General features: G+C 43.2%; 2 protein-coding genes across 4 annotated transcripts in view; one reads left to right on the top strand and one right to left on the bottom strand.

The window, feature by feature from the left end:
• Positions 1–764: 764 nt before the first annotated feature.
• On the bottom strand, positions 765–2793 carry LOC122103701. Its single transcript, XM_042674291.1, has 3 exons — positions 2770–2793; positions 2326–2590; positions 765–1558 (listed from the first exon to the last, which is right to left on the bottom strand). Exons 1-3 carry the CDS (start codon positions 2791–2793, stop codon positions 1068–1070), a joined length of 780 nt encoding a protein of 259 aa, XP_042530225.1. The 3' UTR covers positions 765–1067.
• Srfbp1 (serum response factor binding protein 1) overlaps positions 2739–12924 on the top strand; it is a 33036-nt gene continuing 22850 nt past the window's right edge. Inside the window, exons 1-3 of one of the 3 annotated variants that reach the window (XM_042674651.1) lie at positions 2739–2827; positions 8187–8275; positions 9721–9793. In XM_042674651.1, the coding sequence (XP_042530585.1) occupies positions 2792–2827; positions 8187–8275; positions 9721–9793 (198 nt within the window). In that variant the 5' untranslated portion in view covers positions 2739–2791. Of the gene's footprint in view, positions 2828–3378; positions 3643–8185; positions 8280–9720; positions 9794–12924 lie in introns of those variants that run through there. The other 2 variants (XM_042674652.1, XM_042674653.1) reach the window with 2 other exon arrangements.

Below are 12924 nucleotides of genomic sequence, written 5' to 3'. Positions count from 1 at the left end.
CCCTCTCACAACACATGTTCTAGCTTCCTGGTATTTATTTCATTAAACAGGTTTTTCAAAGGAGTTACATCATTGGAATTCTCCCCTGCATGTAACATATTTAATACATTTGTGTATATATGCATATGACCCTCCATACTTTTACATATATGTATTATTTACATATATACTTATATGTATTTACATATGTATTTATACCTTAGATCTAACTTCCACATGAGAGAAAGCATGCCTCCTTTGTCTCTGTGCTTGACTTAGCTCAGTAAACATAATTAAATCAATTTTTAAAACTGCTTTCAATATTCATACACAAGTCTTTATATGGACACATGCTCCATTTCTCTTTTCATTGAGGAGAAATACTGCATCATATGATTCATAGATGCACACTTCCTTGAAAAATGGCCAGAGTATTTCTAAAGTGATTATAACACTTTACATTATCAGTGATATCTGAGTTGTCTCATATGCTAGCTTGCACTTAGTATATAATTAGACTCAATTGTTTTAATTTTTTTGTCAGTCATGGTGCTTCAACTCAGGGGCTGGGCATTGGCCCTGAGCTTTTTCTCCTTAAGCTAGAGCTCTACTGCTTTGAGCCACAGCCTCACTTGGTGTTCTCTGGTAGTTAATTGGAGAGGAGTCTCATGGGCTTTCCTGCCAGGTCTGGCTATCCACTGTGATCCTCAGATCTCAGTCCCCTGAGTAGCCAGTGATGCTAGCATGAGCCATCAGTGCCCAGATGTTGTTTAATTTCCCTGACAAATACTGGTGTTCCATGCATTTTCATGTCATTATTTCCTATCCAAATATCTCAAGTGAAGTATATGCTCAATATTTTTTACTGTTTTTGCTTTATTGGAGATCACACACACACACACACACACACACACACACACACACACACTATTTATACAGAACCCCACAAAATTTCTATGTCCCTATATGGTTTCTCTTTTTACTCCTAATATGTTGTCCTATCATTGACTGCAAATTGTCAATATATTTTACATGAATTGTGCTTTAGTGTGATGTCCAATAAATCTTTTTCCTAAGTCACAAAGTTTTTACCTATAATCTTCTGTAAGTTCTATCTTGCATTTAGCCATGAGCCATTTTGCTGCACTGTCTTTAGTGTGTGGGGTAGGATATGTATCAAAGTGGTTGTTTTTCATATTCAATGTTCGTTTACAATCGGTTGAAAAGACTTTCTCCCAATGAATTGTGTCCACAAATTTGTCCAAATTCATTTGCCCATGATGATTGAGTCTGTGTGTGTGCTCGAGTGTGTATGCTGGTACTGGGGCTTGAACTAGGGGCCTGGGTACTGTCCCTGTACCCCTTCTTTCAGGGTTAGCTCTCTCCGCCTTGAGCCACAGCTCCACATCTGGCTTTTTGTGGTTATTTGAAGAGTTGGATGGACTGCTGCAGGCTGGCTTGGAACTGCAATCCACTGGTCTCCACCTCCTGAGTAGCTGGGATGACAAGCATGAGCCATGGGCGCCCGGCTTGAGTCTATTTCTCGATTCTATTCTGACGCGTAACAGCCACGGGACTGCTGTTTTATAAAAGTAAGAAATGGCAGAACCAGAACTAAGAGGGATAAGGCATGATGGCTAGGAGGCCATCTGAGGATGAAGGACCGAATCGTGCCCCTCCCCAGTCACACTCCAATGTCATTCACTTTCCCCAGGAAAGGAATGAAGGCTGAAGTTTTCCCAGCTGCTGGACGGTCGTCACGGTTGTTTTACTAGAGTAAGAGCCAAGGGTGAGCGGACCCCCGCAGGCGGCAGCGGTGAGGGAGGGGAGGGGAGGGGAGGGGAGGGGAGGGGAGGGGAGGAGGGGAGGGGGATGAGGGGGGAGGGGAGGGGGAGAGGGGAGGGGAGGGGGGAGGGCCGGGGAGGGGAGGGGGGAGGGCCGGGGAGGGGAGGGCCGGGGAGGGGAGAGGAGAGGGCCGGGGAGGGGAGGGGAGGGGAGGAGGGGAGGGGAGGAGGGGAGGGGAGAGGGCCGGGGAGGGGAGGGGAGGGGGAGGGGAGGAGGGGAGGGGAGTAGGGGAGGGGAGGGGGAGGGGAGGGGAGGGGAGGGGGGGAGGGGAGGGCCGGGGAGGGGAGGGGAGGGGAGGGGAGGAGGGGAGGGCCGGGGAGGGGAGGGCCGGGGAGGGAAGAGGAGGGGAGGAGGGGGAGGGGAAGGGAGGGGAGGGCCGGGGAGGGGAGGGGAGGGGGGAGGGGGAGGGGAGGGCCGGGGAGGGGAGGGGAGGGGAGGGCGCCCCCACCGCACCGGCTCCCCGCCCAGCGGAGCCCTGTATCACCCCGTCGGGCGCTTCACCTGACTCGTTCGTAACCGGCCCGAGTCCTCCGCCGTCTCCGCTGCCCGCAGAGGTGTCCACCACGGCCACGGCCGAGTCGCGCGCCCGCGAGTCCACACCGAAGCAGACGTGGCCGCCATCGCTAGGAAGCCATGTCCCCGTGAGGCAGCAAACGCCCCGCAAGGCTGTGTCTGCAATGACGCGTACCGACCCGAGCGCCCCGCCGGCCGGGGACCTCAGCGGCTCCCGCCGGCTTCCGCCGGGACCCACGCGCGCCCCGTCTCCCTAGGAACCAGCAGTTCCGGCCCGGCGGCTCTCGGTGCCGGAAGTTGCCGCCCACTTCTTCCGGCTCAGGCCCCGCCCATCGGGCGGCCGCGGCGTGCCAGAGAATGCATTTTGGGCGGGCGCGGCTGCCGTCGGGGGCGGGGCGGCGCGCCCGCGGCCCGGCCGCCGGACCCACGCGCAGGTTCTCTTCCGGGATCTGTCATGGCTCCGCCCGCCGCGCTGAACCTCAACAACGAGGTGGGTACCGCGTCCTCGGGGGCGGCGGGGCCCCGCGCCGGCCCTCCGGCGGGTCTGCGGGCGGCCGCGGCCCCGTGCTCGGCCCGCCCCGGGAGGACGCCGCGGCGCCGGGTTCTCGGGGAAGGCCGTCGCGGACGGGCAGGTCGTTGGGCCGGGTCGCGGCCGCGGCGGCGGTTAACGGCCAGCTTCAGCCCCGCGGGCCGGGGAGGGCCGATCGCCCGGGAACCCCCAAGCCGTGCGCGCTTCCGGCAGCCCTGCGGCCGAGGCCGACGGAAACCTCCAGAACGACACCGTGCGGTCGGCCCCCCGCGGGCCCCGTCCCGGACCTAGCGCGGAGCGGCCTCCGCCGCGGGGCGCAGCGCCGCCCGCCGTCGCGGCCGCCCGGGTCGCGACCCTGATGGACCCGGCTGGGGGTGAGCGTGTCGGGGACCCGCGCGAAGGGGGCGTGGTGCTGCCGGCAGTTCCGGGGTCGGGCCGAACCCTTGCCCCAGGGGGAGCTGCTGTCAAGTTAGGGAACTGGAATTGAGCGACGCCCCTCCACGCGTGGCGACAGAGAAGCGTGTCCAAGAACGGCTTCTGCAGAGTCGTAAACCCCGACGCCATCGTTGGATGGGACACGGGTGCTTTTCCACGGTGCCTTCCGAGCTAGGAAGCAGTCAGGTTCCATCCATCCCTAAGAAGAGAGCCTTTTTACATCCGGTTCTTAGAATCCAGCCTGCTAAGTTTTGCTAGGTGGCAGCATAGGCTCGAAAATGGTGAAGTGACCGATCATCACCGAACATGTGTTACCCCTCAGAAAGGAACGCAGTCCCATAGTAAGTTAACGTGGGAATGGCAAGACTAGCATTCTTCATAAAATTATAATTAATGTTGTGAGCTGTAAAGTACTTCGTCTATGGAAAACTTACACAAATAGCTTTGTCATCCACTTCTTACATTTAGCAATTACCAGTCTTTTGCCATATAATATTTAATCCCGTCCTTCTACTTTTCTATCTCAGCCTTATTACTCTTTTAGTGTACATTTTTCTCATCTGTACATCCCATAATAACTTTATAACATGCCTATGGAGTACAGTATTGTATATTTTAAATTTTGTAGATAGGATATCCTATCAACATGGCATTCTTATTCTGTACATCAAACAGTATTGTTAATGTTTCATAATATATGTATGTGTTCTGCATTTATTTCAAATACTGCATTGTGTGCATCGTATGTATTAGGAAACATGTAAGAATGCTAAAATGGAAAGTTTGTGCATCAGCTTTTCTATTGCCTAAAGTGTGTCTTCCAGGTAGATCCTTAGTAATTTTGTTAGATGTTGCCAAATTTTCCTTTAGAAGAGGTCCAAAATTTACATTTCAGTGAAATTGTGGAGGGAGTGCTTGTTTCTGCACAGTCTCATGGGCAGAGTGCCTTTTCATAATTTGTTATTTGCCTCTTGGACAGGTGAGTAATGAATATCCAGAGGTTTTCATGAATATCCAGAAGTTTCCATGTATTTTTTTAAACACAGATATATTCACATTTTTCTAACAACAAGTTTTCCTGCAGGTTAGTCTAAATTCATGGCAAAGTCAGTACATCTCCAGTAAAAACTAGCTAGTCAGCTGGCTAAAAGAATGCCAGCCAGCCAAACTCTGCTGCCAGCATCCTATGATAGAAACTCATTATCAGACACTCCAAAAGCACAACTTACTCTCTCAAAAGCAGATTCACATTAGTAACAAATATATCTTCTGTGGCTATTAATGTTCCTGTGAAACATTGTTCCTATCTACTGCTCATTATCAGTTGGAGTGCAGAACTACAAAAAGGGATTGTACTTGATGATTCAGTGTTGGCTATAAGATATCTATCCTCATTGAAGTATTACAAGACACATTGGATTTCTGAGTGCCTCAACTATAAGCTCTTTTTTTTTTTAACTTGTACTGCATTCTGCCAACATTTGCTTATTGTGGTTCCCATTTTTATATTTGAGTGAACTTTCTTTAATTGGCTCACATGGTTCTTTCCTTACACACATGTTAACTTTTCACATTATTTATGATTGTATTTTTGTTTTACCCAAGAAGTGATCCAGCTTCCCCTGACTACTGATTTTACCAGATTAAGAGTATCTGTCTGCCTAAAGTCTAGGTGCACCTCACTGTCAGCTCTTGTATCATCAATTGTGAACTCAAAATCTTTTTCTTCTGAATGTCCTAAGTACATTCTTTTGCTGCTTAGAATCTGTCAACTAGATTTATCCATCTTAATCATGTTGGCAACCTACATCTACCTCTTTCCATTCTTCTTCACTTTTTCTTCTATTTTCTCTCATTTTTTACTTCTCTCTTAGTTTATTTCATTTCCATTATCTCTCCTTTCTCACTTTCCTTACTTTATTTCTCCTTTCTCTTCCAAGTAATGTCACTCTTTACAATTCTAAAAATGATAGTTTTGTTTGCTTATGGTTAGAGAAATTGCCTTTAAGTACTGCTTTTGCCTCCTAGAATTAGGGGATGGTTTAGGCCTATCTGAGGACCTGTGATTACCTGTGGGTTTTCATTCAACCCACTTTATAATTCTTTTGACAAATAAATTGAAAACCTTTAAAGGCCTAACTGAAAGACTACTATTCATCAGTTTTGGAAATTTAAAGACAAGTGTTTGGAGTGGGCAATTGTGAGGAAAATTAAATTGTAATTCCATTTGTCTTTCTCAATATTTATTGAGAAAGTTAAGCTAGAAAAGCATTTTTTGGTTTGGTATTGGAATGAAACTATGTTTATGAAACATTACCTTTGCTTTGAGTTTTCTTTCCCACTAATGATGAACAATACTTGTTAAATTGAAGTTGTAAATTTGGATACTTCTTTCCCCATGGGAGTGTAACTGAATGTCAACTCTGCCCACTGCAGTTTATTATTAGCTGTTTGGTTCAGCTAGTTAGGTATGCTACTATCGCATGCACCTGCAGAGTTCAACCATTAAAAACATTCATTAATATATTTCAATGCATAATTTAACATTTAGCAGTTTATAAGTAGCTTAACTTTACATTGTGTATCACAAAACTTTTATTACAATTCTGCTTGGGAAATGAGGCAATTCCTTTTTTTCCCACTTAAACCTTGTCTAAAATGCTTTACATTTATCCATAGTATAATTCCTTTTTACCTTAAATAGTTCTGTGTGAAACAGGAATTCCAAAGATAATGTGTCTAGGAGAAAAATATTGCACTGTGTGCTTTTTACATGCTGTGTAGTTTATAATAGTAAATGAACAAATGAGTACCACTACCTTCTGCTCATTTATTTAACAAGTACCCGTCAACCTATACTGTATGCCGTGCACTACTTTAGGTGCTAGTGTTAAGTAAATTCAGATACTTGAGTTTCAGGACCTTCTGTCTGGGGGCAGGGGGGTGTAAAAGACACACTAAACCGATTAAAAATGAAATGTTAATGGTTGTGATCATTTCTAGAGGACTAACTCCTTTTTTAAATTGTTATACTAGGGAATTGATGACTTTTAGGAATGCTAGAAAAGATTTAGAATCTTTTCTAAGAGTCTAAGAATTAGCCAACGAGGCTTATGAGGTGCCAACAAGCTAATAGGAGAAGACAGAACTCTTCTGAGGGAGGGGGGAGGTAAAGACTTGTGATAGATGTGTGTTAAGGAAAAGGAACTAAAAAGGCCCATGACCATTTTAAGAGTGAGTAGGAGCTGCAAAAGAACATTGAAGGGGCTACGTTACGCCCAGAAATTTTCTTCTGACAACATTTAAAAGTGATAGAATGAGGCAAGAATTGGTGTAAAGAAACCAGTAAACTGTTCTGGGGCTCATGCCTGTAATTCTAGTTACTCCAGAGTCTGAGATCTGAGAATCATGATTGAAAGGCAGCCCAGATAGAAAAGTCCGAGAGACTCTCCTTCTAATTACCCATCCGTAAAGCTGCACTGGAAATGTAGCTCAATAATAGAGCCCCAGCAATGTGTGAGAAAGCTGAGAGCCAAAGTAACAGTACCAAAAAAGAAAAAGAAGGCAAGGAGGGAGTGAGAGAGAGAGAACCAGTTAACAGCTGAAGTTGCTGAGAGGCAAGTGGGTAAAGATAACTATAATGGAGCCTAGGCTTTTGATTAAATGGGTTTTTATTCTCTAGAGTATGAAAAATGCCAAAAATGATTGAAGGTTTCCTTCCTTTTTTTGGAAATGATGCTGGTGTGTCTAGTATCACTGGGAAACCAATGCAGTGAAGGAAAGGGCTATCTGGGACAGTGAAAAAAGGAGAGATTGCTCAAATGGACTTGTAAGTCATCCAGAATGATCACAGGCTGGAAAGAAATTAAAAGCTGCTTGTCAGTGCCTTCATTGAAAACGGGAGATCCGTTGAGATTAATGAAGAATAAGACTTGAAGACACAGGGTGATACCAACAGTGTGTTGTTCAGAAGCATGTGAGGATTCTTTACCAGGCACTCTTGCAGGGCATGGAAAACGCTAATATTGAATAGGATGTCTATTGACCTGTAGCAGCTCAGAGTGTATAAAAGACAGTTGCATGTGCAGTCAATGGCACAGTAGCAAGATAGATGTTTTTATAACAGTCCCTGCATCTGAGGTGAGGGCCCACAAAAAAAGAGTATGGTCCCTCTGGCTGAGGGACAAATGATAAGATACATGATAGCAAAACTTAAGCTTGGGAGTAACATGCCCTTGTACTGAATGCTGGACTGCTAGAACATGTGGCTGTTTATAACTAGAGTATTTCCATGTCTTGGCCTATTCTGTTCTTCATCCTTAGGATTTTGCAGTGTTCTCTAGAGGGATGATTTAGCATGTATAGCAGTGTGTGCTCATATGTAGTGCCTCTCTGTGGGTTTTTTTTTTTAATTATGCTTGAAACAGTTCAGTACTAAAAATAAGAGGGAGGGATGCTTTATAATTGAATTAAATTAAATCTCTTCCATACTTACTTTTGTTAATTCAAACACTCATTTAATAAATTACCACTTACAAATACAAAGGTGATTAATAGGATACTCTCTTACCTCAGGGAATTCATATTTTGTAACATTCCAAGTTTATTATATCCATCAAGATCTAAGAATGGTATTAAAATATTAGTTGCTAGAAATGCTGTTTTTATTTTTAAATTATAACTTCTTTCTCTTCAGCCTTCCAGAGTATTTTTAGACTGTTTTTATTCCTTTGCCATTTATGGAAAAAGTTTGGTTTAATCAAACCATGAATAAAAATAAGAACTTAATTAAAGTGGTAGACTTCAGTGTGTAACATTAAGAGTCAAAATAAAGTCTGTCTCTTTCTGAGCTAAGTGGCTTGAATTTTGTTTTTATTCCTCAAAGGTTGTGAAGATGAGAAAAGAAGTGAAGCGAATCCGAGTCTTGGTTATCCGAAAACTTGTGCGCAGCGTGAGCAGATTGAAAGCAAAAAAGTTAGTCATTTGAAATAATGCTCCTGAAACAAGTAAAATGTCAACTTTGTTTTGATTTAGTACTGAGAGAGTTGGAGGGTGGGATCTAAAGAATCACACACCATCTTCTTCCTCATTCTTCACTCCGTTTGCCTGGTGATCTGAGCCAAATAGAATGTGCCCTATCAGCATGGCCTTCTATGGTTTGGGGACATATTTGCTTAAAACACTGTTTGAAATGTCTCCTTTTCTCTTCAGAATGAAATTGCCATGGGATCATTTATGGTTTTTTTTGTTATTAGAAGTTATTCTGAAATGAACATATCTAGTAAAATGACTATAGTGACTTTTATCACCTTTTTTGTGAATTATTGAGAAATTTGAAGTCTCAGGAGCTTGTGGGTTTATCATGTTATTGTGTGCCATGTCACTATGAAAAACAGTTTATATTTTCAACATTAGTATTACTGTTTAAGCATGAATATTTAGAAAGCCTTCAAAATGCATTTGTTCCTGGTTTCTTCTTTGTAAAAATAATCCTACTTTCTGTCCTGGACAGATAGTTAACAATCCTTATGTTTTTTTTTTTTAATAATTCCAAGTCTCAAATTTTTTTTTTTTTGGGGGGGGGGGGGTCCAGTCATGGGGCCTAAACTCTGGGCCTGGGCGCTGTCCCTCAGCTCTTCAGCTCAAGACGAGTGCTCTACCACTTGAACCACAGCTCCACTTCTGGCTTTTTTCTTTTTGCTTATGTGGTGCTGAGGAATCGAACCCAGGGCCTCAGGCATGCAAGGCAAGCGCTCTACCACTGAGCCACCTTCCCAGCCCCTCAATTTTTTGTTTAATAAAAATATACCTAACTTAGTTGTAGCTTATAACACATTAAATTAAAAGTTCTTTTGATCAGACATGTTACCTTAGTATTTAGGATGAGGGAAGGCAAACATTAATCAGGAATAGTACAATAGGATGATGTGTAAGTTGTCAGTCTATAACTTGTTAGTGTTTATTGGAGTGGAGTGAGAAAGGGGTAGTACATGATGGAATGCTTTTCACTTAATGCTTTTTTTGTGTGAAAATACTGTACAGAGGGGTTACAATTACATGGGCAAGATAATGAGTACGTTTCTTATTAAGCATTGTAGCTTTCTCCTAATGCTTTTTATTACTTAAGAAAAAGACTTTCATCATATTGCTTTAAAATTATTGCTGGGGCTGGGAAGGTGGCTCAGTGGTAGAGCGCTTGCCTTGCAAGCCTGAGGCCCTGGGTTTGATTCCTCAGCACCACATAAGCAAAAAGAAAAAAGCTGGAAGTTGCGCTGTGGCTCAAGTGGTAGAACACTAGCCTTAAGCTGAAGAGCTGAGGGACAGCACCCAGGCCCAGAGTTCAGGCCCCCATGACTAGACCCCCCCCCAAAAAAAAATTACTGCTTAAATATATACCATTGTATATATGTATTTTGCAGGGGAACTGAAGATGCACTGTTAAAAAACCAAAGACGGGTTCAAAGATTGCTTGAAGAAATCCATGCCATGAAGGTGAGCCTGTGAGATGTGTATGCTTGTGTATTTGTTTGTATTTTGGTGTCTCCTGACAGCCTGAACTCTGTGTTGTATGGTACTTGTTTGAACATTCCTGAGAGTTTCTCAAGGCTTATTTGTGGGTCTTATTTATTGGTGAAGAATGCAGCACATTTAAAAGCCTGTAATATGCTTAGGCTTGTTTTTCTTAAAACTGACTTTATTGAAGTGCTAGACTAATTTTGAGTCAAAACTGCCAAGCCAAACTCTTCGATGTTTAATAATACCTCATGCTTGCAGTTTTTATTTTACTGTAACTTTGGGCATACAGCCTAAATTAAGCTCAGGAATTATTTGAGAATGTGTATGATAGCATTGGTGGCTGACATCATGCTTTGCCTAATGCCAACTCAATAAATTGTTATGTGATAGGGTCAACATTTTATTCAGTTCTGTAGTAACTTAAAGTTAGGATTGGACCAATATGGTCCATATGCTTCTTTTTCAACTAGACTCTTTCCTAGCATAACTTTTAGCTCTTCTCATTGCTCTTACTTGGTAGAAACTTTCATTTACCAAATGACATACCATTAAATGTCTGGAAGACAGCTTTATTGCAGAACTTTAAAACAATTGGTACCAGCAATTATTGCAATTACAGGGTAATTTTAAGTGTATGTTTGGCTATTATAATTTTGGCATAACTGCTGACTTTTGAGTTAAATAAAAAAGTAAGGAAATTCTCGAACAGTATTTTAATTGAGTTATATTATCAAAGTTTCTCGTGTGTGTGTGTGCGCGCGCGTGCGTGCGTGTGCATGCATGTGCGTGTGCGCACGTGTGCATATCAGGCCTGGATTTGAATTCAGGCCTAAACACTGTCCCTGAGCCTTTTTGCTCAATACTAGCACTCTCTCAGCTTTTTAGTAGTTAATTGTTTTTTGTTTTGTTTTTTACCAGTCCTAGGGCTTGAACTCAGGACCTGAACACTCTCACTAAGCTTCTTTGGGCCACAGCATCAGTCTGGCTTTTTTAAAATAGTTTATTGGAGCCACAGCATCAGTCTGGCTTTTTTAAAATAGTTTTATTGGAGATAAGAGTCTCATGGGGATTTTTCTGCCCCAGCTGGCTTCAAAATGTGATACTCAGATCTCAGCCTTCTGAGTAGCTAGGATTATAGCCCTAAGCCACCAGCACCAGCTTGGTGGTTAATTGGAGATGAACTTTTCTGACTGGGTTGGCTTCAATCCACAGTCCTCAGATCTCAGCCTCTTGAGTAGCTAGGATTACAGGCATGGGCCATTGGTGCCTGTCACACTTAAAAGGATGGTTGAAGTATGGAACAGGATAAAGCTTTCTCAATTAATTTGAATAAAAACAGGTATAGGAAATGATTCTTTGATAAGAACTATGTGTTCTTATATTTGTCCCTCTCTACTTATAGGACGGTAAAATTTATGAAATCCATGATATTTGATCTCTCCTTTCATTCTCAGAGTTGTTACCCTCTTTTTGTTCATACATTCAGAAAAAAAAATGCTCTGTATTTGACAGCTAAATATTATTAGTGTTGCTTTCATTTGCAGAACATTGAGCTTTCTTGCAAACCTTCCAATTCATGGTGTACTATGAGACAGAAATCTTGCCCGCCGCCGGTGGCTAATGCCTGTAATCCTAACTACTCAGGAGGCTCAGATCTGAGGATCACGGTTCAAAGCCAGCCTGGGCAGGAAAGTCCATGAGACTCTTATCTCCAATAAACCACTCGAAAGTGGTGCTGTGGCTCAAGCGGAAGCCCACAGTTCAAGCCCCACAATGGACAAAAAAAAAGAAAAAAAGAAATCTTTGCTAGGTGCTGGTGTCTCATGCCTGTATCCTAGCTACTCAGGAGGCTGAGATCTGAGGATCATGGTTCAAAATCAGTCCAGGCAGAAAACTAAAAGTGGGAGTGTGGGTCAAGCAGTAGAGCACTCGCCTTGAGCTGAAGAGCTGAGGGTCAGTGCCCAGGCCCAGAGTTTAAGCCCCACAACCAACCAAAAAAAGAAAGAAATCGGGGGCTGGGAAGGTGGCTCAGTGGTAGAGCATTTGCCTTGCATGCATGAAGCCCTGGGTTCGATTCCTCAGCACCACATAAGCAAAAAGAAAAAAAGCCGGAAGTGATGCTGTGGCTCAAGTGGTAGAGCACTAGCCTTGAGCTGAAGAGCTGAGGGACAGCGCCCAGGCCCAGAGTTCAGGCCCCACAACTGGACCATAAATAAATAGAAATCTTTGGAAAGTTGTACTTTGAGGATAGCACCAGAAGGAAGTTATGATTTATCTCTTTCACATTCTCAATATCAAAGTTCTTGTCAAAGTACATTGTCTCTTAAATTTTTCTCTAATTTCTTCTGAAGAGTCATTTTTGTAGTCCTACATTATTCATAGGCTCTGAGCCACTATATACAATTACTGCTTTTATACTGTTGAAAGAATGCAATATATAGAATAAGCTTATATGCAGTGTTTGAAAAGTTTGAGAATAAAAGAAACTTAGTCTGTTTAATACTTCTGTTTTGTTGTGCTCAATAAAAATACTCCTGTTTTATCTGTGATCAAGCTTATACATTCAGAAAGTTTCTGTGTATGTCAGTATCACAGTCTCGGTTTTTGTTTTCTCATAATTATATAAAACCAATGTGGATGGAATTGTGGCCTCGTAGAGACTAGAATAGAGAGCATATTCTGGGCTCACTAGTCTGACATTCTTTTCTTTTATAATGCCGTTTAAGCACTAAATTTCAAAATGAAAAGTGTACTACAAAGACTGTATGTTTCTTCTTTTTTTTGGCACATAAATTTCATTTATTGAAGGTAATGTTTGCGTTTCAAATCTTATTTCTTACTTAGATGCTGTGTTGGTGTTTGTGTAGGGGGACACATGCATGTGTACCAGAACTAGGGCTTGATCAGAGCCTCACACTCTTGCTTAGCTTTTTTCACTCAAGACTGAGCTACACCTTCACTTCCAACTGAGAATTTGGCAGATTTGTCTGCTTTGCTGGCTTTAGACCTCTTTCCTCAGATCTCAGCCTCCTGCACAACTAGGATTGTAGGCATAAGCCACTGGTGCCCAGCCATTTATGAGAAGCAAATACATGTAACATTTTTCG

This window comes from Dipodomys spectabilis, unplaced genomic scaffold (genome assembly GCF_019054845.1).
Source record: "Dipodomys spectabilis isolate Male_0828 unplaced genomic scaffold, ASM1905484v1 ptg000019l, whole genome shotgun sequence".
Lineage (NCBI taxonomy): Eukaryota > Metazoa > Chordata > Mammalia > Rodentia > Heteromyidae > Dipodomys > Dipodomys spectabilis.
Note: the sequence above shows the minus strand (reverse complement) of the source record. Positions and strands in the feature narration are given on the sequence as shown.